At 37.2% G+C, this 24,273-nt stretch overlaps 1 protein-coding gene across 1 annotated transcript in view; it reads right to left on the bottom strand.

Annotated features, from left to right (window-relative positions):
* The window catches only part of DIAPH3 (diaphanous related formin 3), a 563,614-nt gene that overhangs the window by 160,894 nt on the left and 378,447 nt on the right, over positions 1-24,273 (bottom strand). Inside the window, 1 exon segment of the mRNA NM_001192614.2 lies at positions 18,241-18,376. Coding sequence (NP_001179543.2) covers positions 18,241-18,376 — 136 coding nt within the window.

The following is a 24,273-nucleotide window of genomic DNA, read 5'->3' as shown; positions in this document are numbered from 1 at the left end:
ATAGCATGGCAGGCATACAGGAGGATGAAAGTTTCAGATTAAAAACCTAGAAGATAAGAGCCAAATCTAAGACTCGTCGAAAGTGAAAGTGAAGTCGTTCAGTGGTGTCCGACTCTTTGCGACCCCACGGACTGCAGCCTATCAGGCTCCTCCATCCAGGGATTTTCCAGGCAAGAACACTGGAGTGGGTTGCCATTTCCTTCTCCAGAAGATCTTCCCAACCCAGGGATTGAACCCAGGTCTCCTGAATTGTAGGCAGACACTTTATTGTCTGAGCCACCAGGGAAGATGAGCCAAAGGAAGATCAGCTTAAAGGAAGACTCTTCAGGCTGAAGAAAATAAGGGAAGTAAATAACTTCATGTGCTCAGGTTATCACACTGACATCTCATCTTCATTCAGCATCAGACAGTGAACAGACTAATACTACAATGAAAACCTGAGATCAAATTACAGAAGGAGTTATTGGAAAAGAAACAATTAACACAGGACCAGACTGCCTACGATACTCTCTTCTATTCCTGGGAGTTTAGGTATAACACTGTTGACGTGGGAGGCTTGCTGTGCTTTCACAAACTGAAACCTCTTCCTAGACACACAGCTACCAACATGTAGTAATGATTCGCCATGGCTCCATGTACTCGTCTAAGCCTGAGGTCCCTGTTTTCATCCTCTTGCCAGCCATCTTGTGACCATATTTGTACATATTAGTGCTTTCACCAGGGGGTATATGCATCAATAAGAGGAGAAGTTGAAATTAGATTAGTTAATTTGCTACTTCATTAACAGCTGTGGTAAAAAGTCCAAAGAGAAAGGAGCTTGAAACTAGCTAAAATGAGGGGTTTGTATTGTAAGCAAATCTAAATTATCTATGTCCCCTACTCCTGCGGATAACTGGGAGTCAGCTGTGCACACATCTGTGGGTGTTTATAAACATCCACCATCTGTGAGAAGCTTATGGGTTGTAAATGGTGAGCTAATTAGTGAAATGCTAGTCATTCCTAATGACAGTTGTTATGGATAAAGGTTTTATCCAGGTTATATTGATCTCAGATCTTGTTGCTCATGGGAGGCCACTCTACATTTTATTACAAGACTAAGGACCCACACTACGCTGCATAAGTCAGACATTAAAGATACATTATAACTAGATCAGGCTGCTAGTTTATGCATGTTAATGAGCTCTGCTCTTAACAGACCGAAGTGCTGACTGAGTATTGTCAAGGAAAATAAGAAGTTGTCAATCTGTGAAAGGGTCAACCAATTCTATAATCAATGACATTTTCATTTCTGTTCTACACACATACTAAACATATTCCACTCAGAAAATTAAGTTAATATAGAAGCAGACTAGTAATTCACACGAGACAATTCATTACTGAAAAGATCTGTTCATATATACACACACACATCTGCATACATACATATATTCCCAAGTTCCTCTTATCAGTAACTTTGTCTAAACACATATCTTTCTTTCACTGATCAAAGCATGGGGAAAACATGTTAAACAAGTTAACTTTCACATTTGTCCTACAGCCAAATGGAAAGAAAAATAAAACAACACACTGCACATGGGGAGACACTGCTAGTCACTGCCAAATGCAAAAGAGTTTTATCATAAAAGACTTTGTATTTTAATAGAGGACAATGTTACAAAATGAGTTGGAGAGCTAAACACATTTGATTGTTTGCGCTCTAACACAGTACATATTTTACTTAAAAATTAATTTGTAGAATATCAATGAGATTTCAGAGTCAAAAGAAACCTTGCTTTATGGATGAGAAGACTTTGTTCTGGGAAGGTAACTGATCTGCTCACTGTCGTGGCTGGTAGAGCTGGGGCTGGAAACCCGGGCATGTGGACCCCGAGGCTGGGGCACTCAGCACTACAGCATGATGCTCACAGTCTGCACAAAGCGAACCTGGGCAAGTTAAAAACATGTCACTCCTTCCCTACTTCCTATCCCCATGACCCTGCTTTATTTTATTCTCTTCAGAACTTACTGACTTCTAACACTACAGTAAATTCATCTTAAACACTGTCTTCTCTGCCAGGATGTAAGCCCGCAAGGGCAGGGATGTTTGCTCATTTTACAGTGCCATGGCATACTATGTGTTCCATAAGTATCTGTTAGATGAAGGCAACATTTTCACCATGACAGTAATAATCTAATAATTCTATTAAAGAAGGCAGGCACTCCAATGCCAATTTGTGCATTTTTTGGTCAGAAATTTAAAACCACAAGAGTAAATCACACAGAAACCTTAGGGCTGTCTTTTGTTCTGCTGGATAAGGTGTGATTAATGCTTTAAAAAAATCACAAAATGTTAAATCACATCATATATGCCAGATAAATAAATATGAAAACAAATTTCTACACTGAGAATCCCAGAGCGTTGGCACTGAAATCTGAGCTGATATCAGCTAAGGTGGGAGGAGGAGGACTGACCCAGTTCCCTTCAAAGAGGATGACGGGACACGCAGTCTGTGTTACTTGACCCACGTCCCAAGTCTCGGTCAGACTCCAGCGGGGAGCTGCCCCGAGCTTATATCCTCATGAGCTAACAGGATTTGCTCTTAAGTGGCCTTGGTTACTGTACTTACTAAAATGCCTAAGACAACTAAACTGTCTTTGTTAACAAAGAAATTTATTTCCTTCCTCTAAGAAAAAAGCTAACATCTATGCGCAGTTGTTGTGCCATAACCTTATGCCAGGTCCGTTCAGGCCTTAGCGTGCCTGCTCAGTCACAGACATACCGGACTCTTTGCAACACCATAGGGTATAGCCAACCAGGCTCCTGTGTCCATGAGATTCTCCAGAAAAGAATAATGAATTGGGTTGCCGTCTCCTCCTCCAGGGTTCTTCCCGACCCAAGGATGGGACCTTGTCTCTTGTATCTCTTGACCCTTGACCACTAGCACCATCTGGGAAGCTCAATTGCCATCCAAATAAAAAGGCTTGAAAGTAGAGATCCAAACTTAATGTGTCCTAAAGCTATATAGACATCATCCACCCTGTCATGTAAGTTTCTCCAGGCTCTGAAAACCCAATCAACAACAAAAGCCTATTGCTACTACCTCTAACTGCCTTTCCAATCCATCCAGTCTTCCTGTTTTGAGTACATCCTAGTTCAGGCATTTGCAATTTAACTCTTGCAAAATTTCAAGTCTCCTAATTTCTCTCAGTCTTTCTACTGCCCACCATTTTCTAATCGATATGCTTTTTTGCTATCGGAACCCTCTCTCTATGAAGACGCTACCACTGGTCTGCACAATGCCCTTGAAGTGTGCCTACAGGATGAAGGAAAAATCCAAAACACAGCAGCATACTCTCCCATCTTCCAATTTAGCTTCCTCTTTTATTACAGCTAAGTCACTTCAGTCATGTCCGACTCTATGTGACCCCATAGATGGCAGCCCACCAGGCTCCCCAGTCCCTGGGATTCTCCAGGCAAGAACACTGGAGTGGGTTGCCATTTACAGCTGTACTAAACACTCACCTGCTACTTTGGTTTTTGCTATGAAAATACGGATTTCATGCCTCTGTGACTTAACTCACTTAGGCCAGTAGATTCCCAGGCATGGAAGCCCTGACTTACATCACTATGCGTTCATTCAGTATCCACCTACTTCAGGATTCTGGAATTCTACAGAACAGCAGAGGCGTCAGGACAGCTGCTCAGACGGCAGCCCAACCTCCCTTCTTCCATAAAGTGGAAGCGTAAAGAACCGTTTGAATACAGGAGCTCTCCACATAGGAGAGAACACACACCATATACCTGAGTTATAGATGGAAAAACCCCCATCTGGTGGGAGACTAGAAAACACGGAGAGTCCACACAGGGTGGGACCCCGGCACACTGCCCCTCATTCCAGAGGAAATGGGACCACATGCAGAATCCCCCATGGAGTCATGGAGAGTGGAATAAAGAGTGGAAGCGCCTTGTGCCCAACAAGCAGATCCAGGAAGCATCAGGCACGTGCACTGTGTGCCTAGATCTGGCCCAGGAGCAAGCGGGTTGCAGAACACCCCTTACCCCAGGACCTGAGAGCTGCAGGAGGAGCAAGAAACCCCCATGGACCCTGGCTGGGGAGACAAGCAGGCTAGAAAGCCCCATCAAAGAACTCAGATACACGTCTCAGCATCGCAAACCTAGACGGCAAGATAAAAACCAGAAACATCACTTAGCAAACAAAGGTCTGTCTAGTCAAAGCTATGGTTTCTCCACTAGTCACATAAGGATGTGAGAGTTGGACCATAAAAAAGGCTGAGTGCTGGAGAATTGATGTTTTTGAACTGTGGTGTTGAGAAGACTCTTGAGAGTCCCTTGGACTGCAAGGAGAATGAACCATTCAATCTTAAAGGAAATCAACCCTAAGTATTCACTGGAAGGACTGATGTTGAAGCTGAAGCTCCCATACTTGGGCCACCTGATGAGAAGAGTCAACTCATTGGAAAAGACCCTGATGTTGGGAAAGACTGAGGGCAGGAGGAGAAGGGATTGATAGAGAATGAGATGGTTGAATGGCATGATCAAATCAATGGACATTAGTCTGAGCAAACTCCGGGAGATACCGAAGGACAGAGAAACCTCGTGTGCTGCAATTCATGGGGTCGCAAAGAGTCATCCATGAATTGGCAACTGAACAACAAGAACAAATGTCAGGGAGCAAAGGAGGTATCAAGAGCAACCCATCAGATCTCATGGGTCATGATTCAAGAGCAAAGCAGACATCATTTTTACCAAAAGCAGGCAGAAGAAATTATATCTAAGCAGGGAGGGTGTTTGGTGTCCAGACAGAACTCAGTCAAGAAGAATACACAACCTTAGAAGTGTACCCCAAGCTACTTTCAAGCTTGGAGTTCCTTTAGGGAGAGACCTTGGCAGGGAATTTCAAACATCAATAACTGGATTCTACACTAGAATTACTGAGCTAAAACACACAGAGAATTACCTAAGTTCTTTACCAATAGGCAGGCTGGTGGTTCAGAGTTAGAAATTAAACTCTATTTATAGAAATACTGTATCTTTGCAGACCTGAATTTGTTCTCTTGACTGAAATACCTATTCGATATCAATGCTATAGAAGCAACAAACTTGACAGATGTCATATCTTGTAATGGGATTGGGTCAGTTTATCTTTAAGTCAGTCAGACAGTTCAGTCACTCACTCGTGTCCGACTCTTTGAGACCCCGTGGACTGCAGCATGCCAGGCCTCCCTGTCCATCACCAACTCCCAGAGTTTACCCAAACTCATCTCCATTGAGTCGGTGATGCCATCCAACCATCTCATCCTCTGTCGTCCCCTTCTCCTCCTGCCCTCAGTCTTTCCTAGCATCAGGGTCTTTCCAAAGAGTCAGCTCTTCACATCAGGTGGCCAAAGTACTCGAGTTTCAGCTTCAGCATCAGTCCTACCAATGAATATTCAGGACTGATGTCCTTTAGGATGGACTGGTTGGATGTCCTTGCAGTCCAAGGGACTCTCGAGTCTTCTCCAACACCACAGTTTAAAAGCATCAATTCTTCAGTGCTCAGCTCTCTTTATAGTCCAACTCTTACATCCATACATGACGACTGGAAAAATAATAGCTTTGACTAGACAAATCTTTGTTGGCAAAGTAATGTCTCTGCTTTTCAATATGCTGTCTGGGTTGGTCATAGCTTTTCTTCCAAGGAGCAAGCGTCTTTTAATTTCATGGCTGCAGTCACCATCTGCAGTGATTTTGAAGTGAGTCTACTCAAATAGAATGTGCACAATTGAGGGATTTTTGTCCTACAGACATGAATTTCATTAATATTTTAAAAGTGCTTATTGAACACCTGCTATGGAAAGATACTGTATTAAAACAGAACTCACTTTGAAAGGTTTATTTTTTTAAAATGTGACTATTTTTGTACGAAAGAATTTTAGTTTGTAAATTTCTTAAGAAATTTGAGTATGTTTAATTTTCACGTATAAAGCAGCTAAATCAGAACATTAATTGAAGTGTCAAAATAACTGTAGTAAATGTTTTGTGTCATTTTCTTCTTTTTTCATATTTTATAGAAGATACATATCATCTAAGTAATGAAATGAGAGAAACTTTTTACTCCAAAGAGGGCTCTGATAAGTTTTTAGGGAGAGTACACCAAATTCTTGAAACGTTTGCTTTTTATTTTCATAATTAGTTGACCTCTAATTGAAGCAGGGTAAAAGCAATCACACACACACACACACACACACAAGCTGTACCACTGGGTGATTTCTCTACCTGATTCTAACAATGCTAAACACTGTTGTGGATACGTCTCCCTTCTCTTCTTGGTGTTCCCTTTTTATAGTCGATAGATGGCAATGAGTTTGTATTCTATTTCTAGTCCATCAAGGTGCACTGCTTTAGGAATAGGATGGTGCAAAACATAAAATTGAAATTTCCTCTTGGGGAGGAGGAAAATTGGAACACCAACTCTCCTTCCCAAGTTTTCCCCCATGATGTGGGTGCAGTAGTTCTGAGCAAAGCTTGCCATCATTTGGGCTCTTCTAACTTTCCAGGCACAGAAGAGACAGTTCATAAATTCTCCACTATGCCTCTAAGTGTATCATGAGGCCATTCTATGTTCAATCTCAGCAGATACCCCCATGATTCAGGAAACATCACTGTCTCAGATTGCAACACTGGGCACAGCAAAGTGCTGAAATAGGAGAATCAGTTAGAACACCAAGTTCCTTGAGCATCCCATGGAACAGTTCTCCAATGGCTGCAGTCTGTGGGGAAGGTGAGCAAACAGTAGGGCCTTTCTGCAAGGATCAAAGGTGCTTCCCATGATCACAGTGATACTTTCATCTACCAAAGCTAAAATCAGAGGATAACAGACAGAGACACACACTTAACAGATTTATTTACTTACTGATTTAACCTCAATCTAATAAAAATACTCCATGCAATGAAGAAATAGTGACTAACTACTATCAACAATTACTATGCTTTTTTGAGACCTCAACATTGCTCCATATTAAAATAAATAATGGAGGGCAAAGAAAGAGAAAAGTAAGTACTTTTATTTACCTGTGAAAACATAATCTAATTAGCATGGAGAATATCTATTGGAAACAAGTGATCATAATTTCAGTTCAATCAATACTTACACATTTTAAGTGCAATAGAAAACCTGCCTTTTTCTTAATTCTTGGCTTTTAAATAAAGAATTCCTTTTGTTCACCAATCTTCTTGACTTTATGACATTTGAAAAATATTCTGCAGTTGAGCTAAAAGGAGGAAATCTTGCACACGGGAAGCCTGGAACTAACGGCAGTGGAGAGGGAATGGTTTTGGAGGGCACTGCAGGCTCCTCCTGCAATGATCCTTTACACAACTCTCCTGAAAGCTGGTGATGGAGCCTCTAACTCAACACTAATTTTGACAGAAATGTTTCTGCTTTGCAAGAGTTCCTTCATGAATACCACTAATAGTTTAAAAATGAACATTCAAAGGATTCTATTAAACTAAAATTACTGTCACTTTTACCCATTAATGATAATTATTGGTGAAAGTTCGATGGTGACATAATTCACTCTAGCTGGCAATGTCTCTCGAGAATTGCTTGTTCCAAAAACAGTCAGTCATCTATTTTCTGTATTACAGCAGTCTGTCAAATTCTTCCTGCCTTAGGGCATCCTCGCCTGTGTAAAGGCTGTCCTCAGTGTTAACTTCATTAATATTACACTGCTTCTAATTTTCTAGAAGAACACTGGCTATCTCAGGAAGGAAGCTATCCAGGAAACAATATTTTAAAATCCTATTACAAAATAATGTCTAATTTCATCTAAGCACTAATGCCTATTTATACCTTTTTCAAGTAACACATAAATATTCAATTTCTCTGGTTAATTTTCCCAGTCTGCCTAAGGGTATACTTAGTCATCATCAAAGGCCAAACACTACTGAGTTTCTTTTTACTCAGCAAGATAATCACTTCAGACTTGGAGCAACTTTCTTGACCAAGTTCAATACCACTGAATGAATTTTCTTCAATTTTAGGGATTTAATGTCAAAACGACCAAAAATCGGAAGAGAAGAGAGACGGCCTATTAATAAGGAAATAAACACCTGGCTCCCCCATACCTTTTTGACACATTGATATTTTCATATCAAAAGACACACAAACAATAGCACAGGAACGCTGTGGACAAAGCGCGGATGAAAGGGTAGGAGGACAACGGCCGTGCTGGCTGGATCGGGACCAACTGGCAGTCCCGGCTTTCGCTGGCACGTCAGAAGTTCAACTGCACAACTCTCCGTTCCAAATGAACAGAACCTAAAAAAGTCAGGTAATCTGCTGCTGGAAATGCATATCAATATTTTTTACTGATTTAACCACCAGATCCTCAGTTTGCAATGCAGATGAGCCAGTCTGCAAATGCACGCTTTGGCCACAGGAAGATTAAAAAAAAAGGTAATAGAACAGTTTTCATTTTAACTCAGTGTTACCCAACTGAAAGAACAGTATCTATAGATTACTGACATATATTAGGAGTTGGAGATTTTTTCTCAAAAAACCAGTAGCAAATATGAGACAAACGGTGTGTGTCCTACTCACTCAGTTCTGCACTTGTACCACAGAGGCAGCCATAGACAATATGTAAAGATCTGAGTGTGGCTATCTTCCAGCAAATATTATTTACAAAAATAAGTGCAGGCTGACTTGGCTCAAGAGCTGTAGCTTGATCTACATTTTTACTTTCCATGTAAATAACAATATGCTCAACTGAACACAAAAGGAAACAGATGTCTTTCAACCAGCTAACTATGTATCAATTTTTTGGCAAATCTTCTAAGTGTCTTTCTGGGTATTTACTATGTGCACACAGTGTGCTAGGTCCTATAAAAAGAAGAATGCATAAGGCCATGCTCTTGAAAAATGCACAACCTATTAGAAGCATAAGACTAAAGCAAATAAAATGAGCATAACCAAATATTCAATACATAATTAATATGGCAAGATTATATTAGTTTATAAAAAAGAGACTGTCTACAATCAAGGGCAAATTTTCAGAGATGACTTTTTGGAGAATACAAGAATTGTTAAATCACATTTTGTAAGATTCAGTCAGTTAAGAATTAGGAAAAAAGTACTGATGGCAGAAAGAACATCTGACATAAACTCAGAGAAGTAGTCATGACTAGGCCAGAGGTGGAGTGGATGGTATAACCAGTTCAACACAGAGGAGGAGAGTCACTGAGAAGTTCAAGGTTACAGTCTCTTATCTGTAAGCTCTGCAGTCAGCTATTTCAGAACTGAAGTCTTGCAGACTGCGGAAAGGTCAAAAGGTGTACACATTGTAAAATCACAACAAACCCGGAGCAACTTAGAGCTGCATCCTCTAATTAAAAATCGTATTATTTCTGCAGCACGAATATTCACATTGGATGGAGCCGCCTATCAATTCAAGTCAGGTTTGGCATCAAATCAGTTTGGACACAAAAGTTTTTGATTTTCAGAGCACCATACATTTTTGAGTTGTAAAAGGGGTTGTAGATATATTTACTGTTCAAATGACCTAAACAATTCTGTGTTGGTTGAAATTTTCTCTGATTGGCTGCCCTGCACAAATATATATATATAATATATATACACACACATACACACACACACACATATATATAGTAGTTGAAAAAAAGGTGAAATTTATATCATCCCTGATATGTGTGTATACATATGTATAAATAGTGTAAAGTGATAGACTGGATAAAGTAACAGTCGGGTTCAAAAGTCTATACCCTCTGGATCTAAAGCAACTGACGGTTTATGGAGGCCTCTATTTCTCAGGGTAAATGCTAAAAAAAGAGATTCATGTAACGTTTAAAGAGAATGCATTAGACTATGGAAATGAGATAAGTTTTTTAAAAGACAGAGGTTTGTGATCATGACTGAAAACAAGACAATATTCAACATCTATCTCTGAAATTAAGGATAACAACTTTCCATCAAATACAAATAATAATTCCACTCAGAACTGGCAATCTGACATGGAAGGGCTCATGGTGACAATAACACACTGTTTGGAAAGTGTACAGTGTATTAATAACTACTGATTAGGGAGACGTTATCTAAGGAGTACTCAAGATTATACATAAGGATGATGCTATTGTGATCGAGTCCTCAACCACATACAATAAACACAGCTGATGTTATTAAAGTTATAGCATCTTTGCACTGTAATAAGATCAAAATTATTGACTCAGCGACTGAACTGAACTGAACTGAATATTATATAATTCTCAGAAGAAGGGCAATGCAAGTGATTTTTAAATATTGGATAAGCCATAAACCAATTAGTGTGAAGATGTACCATAATGATGTTTAACAAAGAAGGACACATTTAAAGTAAAAAAAAAAAGAAAAAAAAAGAATCAAGGTTTCAAGGTTCATGGTGCTAGAGAAGTTTGCGAGCCTCCTCTCCTAATTTCTCTTTTCCGGGCCTTTTTCAAGGAGACAAAATGGCACGTGAGCACTGCACAGCCACACAGAGAAGACATCTGTGAGGCACACAAAAGCTGCTCTCTGACTGAGTTTCCACAATTGAAGCTGTGCTTTCCAGTGAGAGACTTCTGCACACACATGAAAACCTGCATTGTACTGGTGAGACTCTAGGAAAAGTCTCCCACCAGACAACCCTTGATTCTACTTCATGGGGTCTCAGTCTCAATACACTCAGGAAAAACAAAAGGTCACAGGGTAGAGCTGGGGATGGGGTGTCTCAGGTCACTTGAGCTCCAGTAAAGCACACAAAGGTATCTGTGCCCTTCTAAAAACACGGCACAGTGAGTCCCTGGGTCCCTAACCTCCAACCTGGGTCAAGCAGTGAAAATCCTGGTGACATTTTTGCTCCCTTCAGAGCTGCTGAGCTATGGGCTCAGAACTATCCAGACCACTGAAAAATCCCTCCTCCAAATCTTCGAACGAGCAGAAGAATCAAAGAAGCATCAGGGAAGCACTCCTAATTTGGCAGTCCTCTCAGAACTTCCGAGGACAAAGGGAAGCGCCTCTCAAAGGTTTTCAGAGAGGACAATTCTCCACATAGGTATAGTCCAGTGCCTGTCACCAATTACTAAGGTTGTTTTGGTCCCGTTTTTCTCTATAATGGTTAAGTCGTCACCAGTAAAGGAATAACAAAAAATACAACCTTTGGGTTATTAACCTTATATCATACTAAATGAAGTAAGTCAGACAGAGAGAGACAAATACTATATGATATTACTTATATGTGAAATCTAAAGAAATAATACAGATCTCCTTATTTACAAAACAGAAACAGACTCACAGACATAGAAAACAAACATCATTACCAAAGAGGACAGGAGGAGGGGAGGGATAAATTAGGAGCATGGAATTAACAGATACACACCACTATATATAACATAAACAACAAGGATTTACTGTATAGCACAAGGAACTATATTCAATATCCTGTAATAACCTATGTGCGCATGCTGAGTCACTTCAGTCACGTCTGACTCTTTGTGACCCTATCGACTGTAGCCCACCAGGCTACTCTGCCCATGGGATTCTCCAGCCAAATACTGGAGAGGGTTGTCATTTTCTCCTCCAGGGAATCTTCCCAACCCCAGGATCGAATCTGCATCTCTTAAAGGGTAATAACCTATAATGGAAAATAATCTAAAGCTGTAAACTTGAAATAATACAGTACTGCAAATCAACTATAGGCCAATTTAAAAATTTTTAAGAAATAAAAATAGAAATATGAACTCTGGTCAGAAAACATGAGTGCTGGCTTGCTAAATTTGTGACTGTGTACAAAAGGAATTAATTGACTCTGATAAAAACAGTCTCCCAAGATCATTGCAACTATTACATGCAGTAATGAACATATTCAGAGCCTGGAAAACAATATGTGATCTATAAAATGGTCGTGGGTAGTAGTAATAATAACAGTAATATTGGATGTTATTGCTTTTATTACTAGTATCATTAGTATTATTTCATAAAATCTGAAGGTAAGAAAAAAAGCAATACCAATTTATTATATTCTTCTAAGTAGAGAAATAAATTACTGTCTCTCATGCATCATCAATAGCCAAAAGATGCTACAAAACTGATAGCACCAGAAAAGAGAAAGTCTATAAAACTAGGCTATATGCAATTATGGAAAATAATCTAAGTTTTATATATATGTAGAGGAAAGGGTAAATGTCAGTCCTTTGTAAAAGCAAGTACACACATTAACTGCATCTCTGTTAAGACTGGCAGAGACATTCCCAAGCAGTATTTCTGTAATATGCATTTCCTCTAAAATGGAGGCCTAATTGCTTAGTTATTCTAAATTGCAAAATAGAAAACAAAGGAGCAGTTTTGGCCATGTGGGTAAACAACAGATTTCTAAAAGCTAATTATCTCTTTATTTAATAGACTGAAGTTGTACCAAATGAGACATTTAAGTCTAATAAATAATAAACAAATTGCAACCTAAAGACTAAAATGTAGAAACTGCTCATATAGTTTTTATTGCTCCATTAAATAAGCTCTTATTTACTTCCTCCACAAAACATAATTATATAACACTGGGTCCATTTCAAGACCATTCTGATGCACAATTTAAAAATTAAGTGAATCAACTTACATACTTGGGAAATCTTAAAGCATAATACTTGAATTCTATTATCAAACACCCTATTCTTTCCCATGATTAAGAAATCGAAGTGCAGTTTTGAAAAAGTCATACATAATCACATAAATTCACTATTGGTCTCACTAGAAATGATCACATATAATGATAGCTATGCACTTTAAATAAATTTTAGTGTCTATACTTACAAATTTCTACATCAGATATTTAATACTTTCAGTATCTTGCAAATTAAAATAACTCAAATTTAAACATCAACCTTAGAAAATGTATTCAAAATTCAACCAATTAAACAAAGACATCTTGAAAATGCAGTTGTTTGTTTGTTTTATGTAATATCAAACCATTCAACAGAAATAGCCACAAACTGCACATGTGAATATTTAAGAGACCTCCAGGCTCATCATTTTCAAAGAGAACGAAAATGAGACAAACAGCCTTTTAATCCCATCACATGATAACACGAGATGTGGTGCTGCTTAGTCTTGCTGCTCTAAAGGGTTTTTAATGCTGCATTTTTCTTCTCAGTAAAACTTAGCGCACTATTCAGTGTTTATTTTCATTCTACTAACAAAAATAACATTCTAAAATGATAGTGATAATAAATAGTAGACTTGAAAATAGTTGTTCGCTCTCTTGCCAAGGGCAAGTAGTGATTTACGATGGATAAGAAAGAGCAGGAATTAAATTTACTCCACTACCTCAGGTGGTGATGCAAGAATTTGTACCTCTGTGAAAATATAGTTCTTATTTGCATGATGAAAATACTACAGTCATAAAAATAGGTGGAAGGTAGCTCCCTGTGTATTTAGGGCAGGGCTGGGTTGAAGATTTTTCTCCCCTCTATCATTCAGGGGTATGTGTTCTACACACAAAAACAAGACAAAACAAACAGTTCCTGATCCAGAGAGGTGACAAACACAACTGTAAATTAAACAATGTGCCCTTCTATTTTCTTTAGATAAAAGGAAAGTCAGGCTGGTAACTTCTACAAAGATTACAGTAATAGTATGTTCTCTATGAAAACAAGAACACCCAGAAAGAAATACATGAAATTTTAGCTGATCTTCACAATAAGATGTTTAAAAAGTTCACAATATTAGCATATATAGGATAGTAAATCACATGAGCCTATTTATCCTAACAGTTTATAAGGAGTTTTGTAACCAATACTTTAAATTAGTAAGTCTGCTATCTTAATATTCTCCTTTCTGAGTTCTGAGGACCAAAATTCATCAAGTGCACTCACCAACACGGCCAGTCTCCATTTCTATCTCATTATCTTGTCTTACTTTACTTCACATAACCTTTTTATAATCTGAAATTATCTTATATATGTGGTTATGTATAAGATGTATAAGATAATTACAAATATAAGATTATAAGATAATGACCCTCGTATTAGAATTTTAAACTTCATTACAACAGAAATCTTATTTGTCCTTATTTATCACTGAGGAGGGAAAAAAACTGTCTGAATAGAAGAAACAAATGTGGCATAGCTATTACTTTTTTCTATACCGTAAAATAATAATGGAAGACCTCAGCCCTTATATTTTTCATAACAATATAATATCCAATGACAAAAAGCATGTCTACATCTAATATGGAAAGAATAAGGTTACTTCATATTTGTACTGTTTTTAAATATGAAGAAAGGTATCAACAAATCAGTAATAATATATTTGATACTTAAATGACTTACTTGGTTATAACAGCTACAATAATATTGAGACTGAATACCTTGTTTTTCTATGCTAATAATCATGGTATGTTTAAAGCAAAATTAAAGACCATTCAGAATAATCATTATTTACTGGGATTTCAGAAGAGGTCTTTTACTTTAGTGAGAAAATTATATGTTTATGTACCATAAAATTTGGGATATAGCCCTAGATTCTAGATTCTTTAAAATCCTATAGTCTATAAGAAAAAACTTGAGTTCCAAAATTTTCAAATGTTTACAAAAGAACTACATCAAAGCTTTCTGTTGTACCAAAAGTTGTATCATCTTTTATCAAAAGGCTTTGATTAAACCTTTTAAAAGTCACACATAATACATATTTTTAAGATGTATTAAAGTATTTATTTAATAGTTTATGTAAGTCAATGTCAGCCAGAATATCCTTTAAAGAATTCTCTCCTGGAAAATGACGAATGTATGGCATAAATGGGCCTCAGCATCTAAAGGTTTTGGAAATTCCTATCAAGTGAGATGGAGAAGGAAATGGCAACCCACTCCAGTGTTTTTGCCTGGAGAATCCCAGGGATGGGGGAGCCTGGTGGGCTGCCGTCTATGGGGTCGCACAGAGTCGGACATGACTGAAGCGACTTAGCAGCAGCAGCAGCAGCATCAAGTGAGAGCCTTACATTTATTTGAGACTCATCCATGATGATACTTTTCACATCATGATGGGGGAAGAATAGTATGAAAAATGTTCTATAAAATAATCCAGTAGGTCATAATTAGCAAAGGATGCAACAGAAAACTTTAATTTATTTTAAAATAAAAATATTCAATTTATTTTAATAATTAAGAATAGAAAAGTAACAACCTTAACACAATATAAACAAACTATTGGCCATAAATGATGGTTAAAAATAGACCAGTTTTGACAGAACTCAGAAACAGATTCTAGCATATTAAAAATTACATGTCAAATATATAATAACCAAGAAAGAATTACAAATAAATGGAGAAAATAGTATTACAAATAACTTAAACTGAAAAAAAAATTGAAGTAGAATAAGAAATTATCAAAGGAACGATTTTCTAAACTTAGCTATGATAGGAAAAAAATCACAAAAGCAAAGATTACAATAAAATATTACATAAAAAGGAAGCAATTTACATGTGGAATCTAGAAAGATGGTACTGATGAACCTATCTGCAAGGCACATGGAGACGAAGGCAGCGACTGATGGGCACAGAGGGGAAAAGAGAGGGTTGGAAGAACTGAGAGAGTAGCACTGAAACATATGCATTACGGTATGTAAAATGATTAGGTTGGTGCAAAAGTAATTTTGGTTTTGCATTGTTGAGCTTTGCCATTTGATACAGTAATACATGGTTATGTTATCTAAAAAAAAAGTAATAAAAATTTTTAAATGTAAATATTGATACATAATGAATACATAAATCTATGAGAAAAATAAGACAACGCCACTCACAAAGGAAGAAATACAAATGCACTGTAGACATTTGGAAAAAAGTTCAGTTTCAGTAGTATTCACAGAAATGCAAGTTAAGATAATAAAATACAACTTTTTAATCTATTAGGTTAACAAAAACCTTACAAAATGAGAAATATCAAACCAAGGCACATTCATAAACTAAATATTAAAAGTTGGTGAAAGTAGAAAAATATTTCTGGAAATCAGTTTGGTAGCATGCACCAAGAATCTTAAAACTATTTAACCTTTTTTCTTTCATATTCTAATAATTACAAACACTTTTCAATTACTTATGCATTAGGTATGTATAAATAACTATCACACAGAAAAGTTGAAAATAAATATTGCTCTATGACCTCATACTGACAAATATAAAATTAACTGCAAGTTAAATTAGACATGATACTTCCAATGGATGCAATAACATAGATATTAAAAATTACAAATTAAAAATCACAATTTACATAAAATGAAACATTCTGGAAATTCAGGAAGTAATGTGAGACACTAAACTGTCTGTTGGCTAGAATCATGTAACTATTGTTAAAAGATAGAAGCTTTTAGAACTGAAAGAAAAACAGGTCAAGATACTAACAGTGATTCTTTGGATTATGGTCTTTTGATTCAAATACTTTTTAGGTATCTTCTATAACATGAAATTACTGTTTTCAAATTGGAAAATAAAATAAACTTAGGGCTTCTCTGGTGGCTCATAAAGTAAAGAATCCACCTGCAATTCAGGAGACCCAGGTTCGGTCCCTGGGTCAGGAAGATCCCCTGGAGACGGGAATGGCCACCCATTTGTCTTCTACAACATGAAAATATTATTTTCAAATTGAAAAATAAAATAAACATAGTTATCTTTAAAAATGGAAGCTTCCTTCAAAAGAAAAAGAAATTTAAATGAAAATATTATTAAGATTACATTGGATACGAGGTTCATTAAAATTTTTGCTTCCTATCAGGTTTCAACTTTCCAGGTTGATTGATAAGAGGCTTTGTATGACAGACCCTTAGGTAAAATCCCCATACAATACACAGTCAATCTGCCATCAAGCAACCCATCCAGATGACTTGTTAACCAAAACTCAATGAACTAATAATGTACAAACACCTGAATGTCTGGTAAACTAGACAGTAATATATTATTTTAAAAGGTTTCCAGAAGCATCTTTTAAAAATCAATGCTAAATTGTCCTGATCTACATTATGTTAACACTTTAAGATATTTCTGAGAAGACTTTATGAATTTCAAGTGTACTCTTATAAAAAGAAATTGTGCTTGGACGATTTTTTAACCCCTGGGAAAAACTTGTGCAATATATTATGGTACTCAGCTTGCTTTATTAAAGATAAAATACGTCTCTAAAAATGGAAGTGAAGAAGGAAAAAAAGGCATCTTGGTCTTTACCCCCAGGGAAACTTCAGCTGAATTTGCAGCCCTAAGTTGTAAACTATGGTAATTTAGCAGCGAGGCTGATAGATTTTAATTAGTCTTCCAGTCCTCGGTGGCTTGAAGGTGGAAGAGCCAGGATTTTGAGGGGGCAAAAATATAACTATATTTTACCTCTTTTGCTTCTAAGTTAATGATACCTTTTAAATTTAGAAAATACACATATATGTTTCTGCAAAACAGTAATTTTTATACTTTTCAATTTTTTCTAAAAACTTTTTATTAAAGAAAATTTCAAAATAGAGAATTTCAAAATTTCAAAGTAGAGAAAATGGTATCGTGAACATAGCCTACCCTCCAAGTACCCATCACTCAACTTTACTATTATTTGTAGTCAATCTTGTGTCATCTATACACATGCCTATTCCAGTCACGTAAGGCTATTTTGACTGAAATCTAAGACATTACATCTCTTCATCTTTAAAACTTCACCATGAGTCTCTAAAAGACACTTTAAAACATATTCACAACAATGTTCTAATAATGTCTACAAGAAAAACTAAAGCATTCAAATTTTTCAGACTACGTTTTTCTACATTTGTTTGGACTGCAGTATACATGAGTTCCATTTATAACAGCTGGTTGATACGTCTCTTAATCATTAAGTGTCCCTTCCATCATTTTCTCCCCCTTCTTTAAGAGTATTTTGTTAAAGAAAATAGGTTACCTGTCCTGTAGAGTTTCTCACAGTTTCCTATAGTTGTTAATTTATTCACTGAAATAAATTACTGCAGACTAGTTATTTAAGTAGTAGCCAAAGAAATGCTCATATAATGGAACTACAGCAAAACCACCCATGACCAATGTCAGAATGAAAACACTACTTGTTATTAATCTGAAGTGGGGAAAGCCCATAAAAGAAAGAATTGCTCTACTGTTTAACTACAGACATAAGTGAACACGTCTTCCTTTTTCACAGAAGGATATTAAACTGCCGATTAATCTTGGTACACAGTATAAATAGCAAATTTGATAGTACTCACCAGTCTTCATCTCTAATAAGCGCTTTTTCTTTTGTTGGCGTTCAAATCTTTCCTTCTCTGCCAATTCTTTGGCTATCCTGGCACGTTTTTCTTTTTCCTCTTCTTCTCTTTTTTTGACATTCTCCTTCATTGCTTGCTGTTATAAACAAATTTTGGAAAATGATCAATTTTAACTACAATGATTAAACAAAGAAAATGTAAAATTATTCACCTGTAAAACTGTAGTTAAATATCTTTTAGGTAATGGTTACTTCTTTAATTAGTAACACAGTCTTTTAAAAGATTAGCACATGAACCCTTGTTAAATGTATTATGTATCTAAAAATACAACTGTTACCTTTAAAGCACCTGCATCTTAGTGAAATCAACTAAGAGAAGGAAGACAGAAACTAAAAATAAAAAAGGACTTAATTTACAAATCAAAACTGTTTTCCTATATGTACTTCCAAAAGAGTGCCTAGCAAATGTATTACTCTCCCATACCTCCTTTAGTAAGTAAACCACTGAATACAAGAAAAATAACTGATGAAAAAATGATAAAGAGCAGAAATATTGTAATGGTTACCTTATATGATAATCTATGTTTAACAATTTCTTTCATACAGATAGAAGTATCACAAGGATGACTAAAGAAATACATGGCATTTCAAAGTCAGCGCCTCTGACTGTTCATCAAAACCAATAATGACAAGTGAAACATAAGATCTCAATAGATATGAGATTAGTTATTTTTGCACTTTTTATAAGCTTTATGCAAATCAAGAAATGCCATTCCTGTGGCATTTGTAGGAATCAGCAGGTAAACATGAATTTTTCAAAGTGCCAACAAACAGCATGTCATCATATTACAATCTCCTGTGGAGACTCAGGCTTCTCAGTACCGATGAAGCTAAAGAGGTTATCTAACTGCTAATTTATCACTAATAGAATTAAGTAGAAAAGTGTATAATTAAACAAGTATGTGCCATGTTATTTTGGTGAGGCTTTAATCTTCTTGACTATAATATTTTTTTTTTAAACCCAAGAGATGGGGCAAGTCCTTCATTAGAAATCAAATAATAAAGTTTGGTATTACTGATCAAAATAATTAAAAGGAAAACTACAAGGGAAAAAAGGAGAAACAAAAAGAATAGAATAGAGGGAGTATTAACTCATCCATGCAAAGAACATTTACTGAGAGACTGAGTTGTAAATGCATACATGCGAGCATGCTCAGTCTCTCAGTTGTGTCCAGCTCTTTCCAAGCCCCTAGACGGTAGCCCTCTAGGCTCCTCTGTCTCTGGGATTTTCTAGGCAAGAATACTAGAATGGGTTGCCCAGCCCTCCTCCAGGGGATCTTCCTGACCCAGGGATTGAGTCTGAGTCTCCTGCGTCTGCAGCACTGCACGCAGATTCTTGACCACTGTGTTACCTGGGAAGCCCTAACAGTAAGTGGTACTGTGTTAAAGACTTTAGATACATATTAATAGATCTAAAACAAGTTTACATTCTGTGTGATAGGCTGGGTCCGGAGGCAAAGACAGATTATAAACAATTAAAATCTCTAACAAGTATAGTACTACAAAAAAAGGAGGGATGTGATATAATTCCTAGAGAGTTATTTTATCTTAGTTGGTCAGATAAGGCTTCCCACTTGGTATTAGTGAAGTGACGTGAAGTTGCTCAGTCATGTCCGACTCTTTGCAACCCCATGGACAGTAGCCTACTGGGCTCCTCTGTCCATGGGATTTTCCAGGCAAGAATACTGGAGTGGGCTGCCATTTCCTTCTCCAGGGGAACTTCCTGACCCAGGGATCGAACCTGGGTCTCCCGCATTGTAGACAGACGCTTTACCGTCTGAGCCACAAAAAGTCAAGGAGCTATCTAGGTAATGATCTGCTGCTGCTGCTGCTAAGTCATTTCAGTCATGTCCGACTCTTTGCGACCCTACAGACGGCAGCCCACCAGGCTCCGCCATCCCTGGGATTCTCCAGGTAAAAACACTGGAGTGGGTTGCCATTTCCTTTTTCAGTGCATGAAAGTGAAAAGTGAAAGTGAAGTTGCTCAGTCATGTCCGACTCTTAGCGACCCCATGGACTGCAGCCTACCAGGCTCCTCCATCCATGGGATTTTCCAGGCAAGAGTACTGGAGTGGGGTGCCATTGCCTTCTCCAGGTAATGATCTAGGGAGAGCCAAATGCAAAGGCTTTTGGTGGGCTGTCAAGAGAAGAGGCCAGTACGGTGGTGTTAAATGAGGTCAGGAGGTATGCAGGGACCCGATCATTTAGGATATTCAAGAACAAGATGAGGAGTTACAGTTTCCTTCAAGGGAACTAGGAAACAACAAAAGATTTTCAAGTAAGAGAGTAAAACTAAGATGCAAGCCTAATGAAGCATTTTTGTTCCAAACTACCTTTTCAAAGATATGAACAGTCTTAGAAAACAGAGGCAGTTTTCCCCTCTTAAGTGGATTTGTTTCCTGTCCAGAATGATAAACTGGGGCAACGGTTAAATAGTCTTAATTCTGAAAGAAGACTGGGTTTTCAGGATTTCCCTCCAGTGATACAAAGCCCTGTGAGTGCAGGTATTAAACCCAGCCCTTTTCACATCGCCTTGTGGGAATTCTGAGCTCAGAAATGCACAAATCTGTTTACTTTGGCTACTATTTTTGCTATAATAAGCTATTCTTCGTTTCTGACCCATGGTCTTCTGGCTTCTACCAACATTGATGAAATTATGGAAATCAAGAAACTTTGGTAAATTCTCAGAAACTTCACAGATCATGACATATATTAACATTAAATGCTATTGGTAAGCTATGAAATTCCAGCTCCAAAAATACACATTTTAATATGCAATTAATTGTTTCCTCAAAATGGAATCTGCATCCTCTATTCTGGCTCAGAATAATTCTGTTCTAGTTCACTACAATGAAAGCACTAAGAGGCAGGCGCAATACCTGAAAGCTGCTTACAGTTTCTGTTTTCTCTGCTCTGTGCCTTCATATTGATGTAGTATACGTTAAGCACCAGGTACAGGACGACAACTGCTATAAAAACCAACGTAGGCTAGGAAAGGAGAAGGCAACCCCAAAGTAGAAAATAAGTGTGCTCTTAAAGGCAAGTGTGTATGCCTCTGTGTGCGTGTGTGCACCCATGTAAGTATATGCAAGATGGGAAAGGAAACCTGAACAGTGGTAGAGAAAAGGACAGGCAAATACATGGGGATCAAACTTGTTTCTTGTTTGAGGGAGGAGTAAGAGGAACAGGTAATAGGTAAAAATATCGTGTAGCTTTTCCTTGAAACTTATTAAAGTATACAATTTCCAGATGTGAATTTTCTACTTTAATGACTAGATGCATTTCAATGAGAACATCAAATAGGTAACCTATTACTAGATATAATTGTCAAACCTTTTTAGTACTCTTTGGGTAATAAAAAGTCAAAATTACTTCTCGGGATCTATAGAAATAATGTTTACCTTGAGAAATAAGGTCTGAAGGAGTCCTTAAAGCTATATTGTTCTATGGAAAATGCACTATCGATTTCCATTTAAAAGACTATTTCATTTAAAAATATCTTATTCTGACATTAGAAGAATTATAGCTGGAAAAATACCAACAGACAGCACAGAAATAGGCATTTAGTCTGAAAATACTATCTCAGTTCAAGTGGTAATTTGGGGTTTTTTTTAATGCTAAATTTTGAGAAGTAAAAGTAGCCTAAAACAGAAAAGTTGGTCCTAAAACCACATTATTCTAGATATAATTGCCTATTAGTTTCTTCAATTCCAAAATTTGAAGCCAGAAAGGAAGTTGAGGGTGAGTCATATATGAAGGTAAGAGCTTCTCAGGTGTTACAGAGGTAAAGAATCTGCCTGCCAATGCAGGAGACACAAGAAAGGTGGGTTTGATCCCTGGGTTGGGAAGATCCCTAGAGTAGGAAATGTCAACCCACTCCAATGTTCTTAACTGAAAAATCCCATGGACAGAGGAGCCTGGCAGGCTACAGTCAGTGGGGTTGCAGAGTTGGGCATGACTGAGGGACTGAGCACACACATGCACATACATGAAGACAGTTAGCTATCAATTTCTCTAAATCATCCTATGCTTTACCTGGTTTACTACATAGTCAGTTGGCAAATAAAGTGCACTGCCCCCAGCTGTCATCTATGTAATACCAAAAGAAATCCTGCGTGCTTGCAGAACTTGCAGATACAACCTGGTGCGTGCTTTTGTCTGAAAGATCCATGGGCTTACCAGTCTAGAGCAACAACAGAGGGCTTTCAACCTTCAGACACATCTGGACTATTCATGGTGAAGGCATAACCAACAATCCACCTCCGTTCCTAAGGCTCATGTGCTTTAAATAATAACAAAAGACTCTAAAATATCTATAAAAATACAGTAATAAAAATATACAGGAATACTAATGAATGTATGTATGCTGCTAAGTCGCTTCAGTTGTATCCGACTCTGTGCGACCCCATGGACTGCAGCCCACCAGGCTTCTCTGTCCATGGGACTCTCCAGGCAAGAACACTGGAGTGGGTTGCCATTTCCTTCTCCAATGCATGAAAGTGGAAAGTGAAAGTGAAGTTGCTCAGTCGTGTCCAACTCTTAGCGACCCCATGGACTGCAGCCTACCAGGCTCCTCCGTCCATAGGATTTTCCAGGCAACAGTACTGGAGTGGGGTGCCATTGCCTATACATGTATGTTAACAAACAGATCCACTGAAGGAGGGTATGGCAACCCACTCTAGTATTCTCGCCTAGAGAATCCCATGGACAAAGGAGCCTGGCGGGCTACAGCCCATGGGGTCTCAAAGAGCTGGACGCGACTGAAGAACTATACATACACACATGCCATGTACGCACATGTATGGGTGCATGTGTGTGTACTCTGGAAGGAAATAAAATACACCAGTTCACAATTGGTTTACTATAATATATGCTTTCTACATAACTAAATGCAATAACAAGAGCTTCATCACAACTAGTTTAAATATACGTTACAGCATTATACAACATATTTTCTCTCAGAGAAACCAAAATAACCTAAAGCCAGTAAAATTAAATGGATATGTAGGAATGTAAAATTTAGAAGTCTGGCGCTGTAATCTTTTATAAGATGTGCCTACTGTAATCATTTTTTTTCTTTAGTTTTTTTGATATTTGCTGTATCCTAATAAGTAAACTACTATGATTTGTTTTCTTCACTCAACATTATATTTCTAAGATGCATCCATATGTTTATGTATAAATTGTGCTTGCTTGTCACTGTTTATAAAATTAAATTGGGTATTATTGTTTACTCTTCTGTCAGTGGGATGTGGGTTGTTTCCAATTCTTGACCTATGATGAATCATGCAGTTACAGACATTCTTGTACATTTCCCTGTGTATATATGTCAGAGCTTTCTTTTTTTTTTTTTGTAAATGGCAGGTCTCATTGATTCTTAGATTTGTTTAAAAACTGCTGACAGATATTCTTTAAGTGAAAGAGCACACTCCTTCATTATAGAACATAACATTTTAGAACATAAGGACTGATATTAATGTTTCTCTCAATTCTAAAAAACACATAATATAAAAGTTTTAGGTTCCATTATGGGTGAGGACAAAATAGTTTGAAATTCACTGCTTTCTAGGATAGAAGCACAACTGATGAACAAAAGAAGAGGTTCATCTTCCGTTTTTCTACTAAATGAGGTCAAAATGCTTTCAAAGTGACTGAGTATACTCCCACCATCAATACATAATCATAGCTAACATACTCACTAATACTGTTATCAGTCTTCTATCTATACAGCAGGTATATAATAGTATTACATCATGTTTTTAACCTGTATATCTATGGTTACTAATTCAAGCATTTTCTCACCCATTTACAAAACATTTGCATTTCCTATTCTAATGAAATGCCTCTTCATATCTCTTATCCACTGTTTTATTATATTATCATTTTCTTAATGATTTACAGCTCTTTAAATATTCTGGATACTATTTTTTGTTAACTTTATGCTTTTTAAAGCATAAATATCCAGCATGTAATT

Source organism: Bos taurus, chromosome 12, assembly GCF_002263795.3.
Source record: "Bos taurus isolate L1 Dominette 01449 registration number 42190680 breed Hereford chromosome 12, ARS-UCD2.0, whole genome shotgun sequence".
NCBI classification, from domain to species: Eukaryota; Metazoa; Chordata; class Mammalia; order Artiodactyla; family Bovidae; genus Bos; species Bos taurus.
This window is presented reverse-complemented; position numbering and strand designations above follow the sequence as displayed.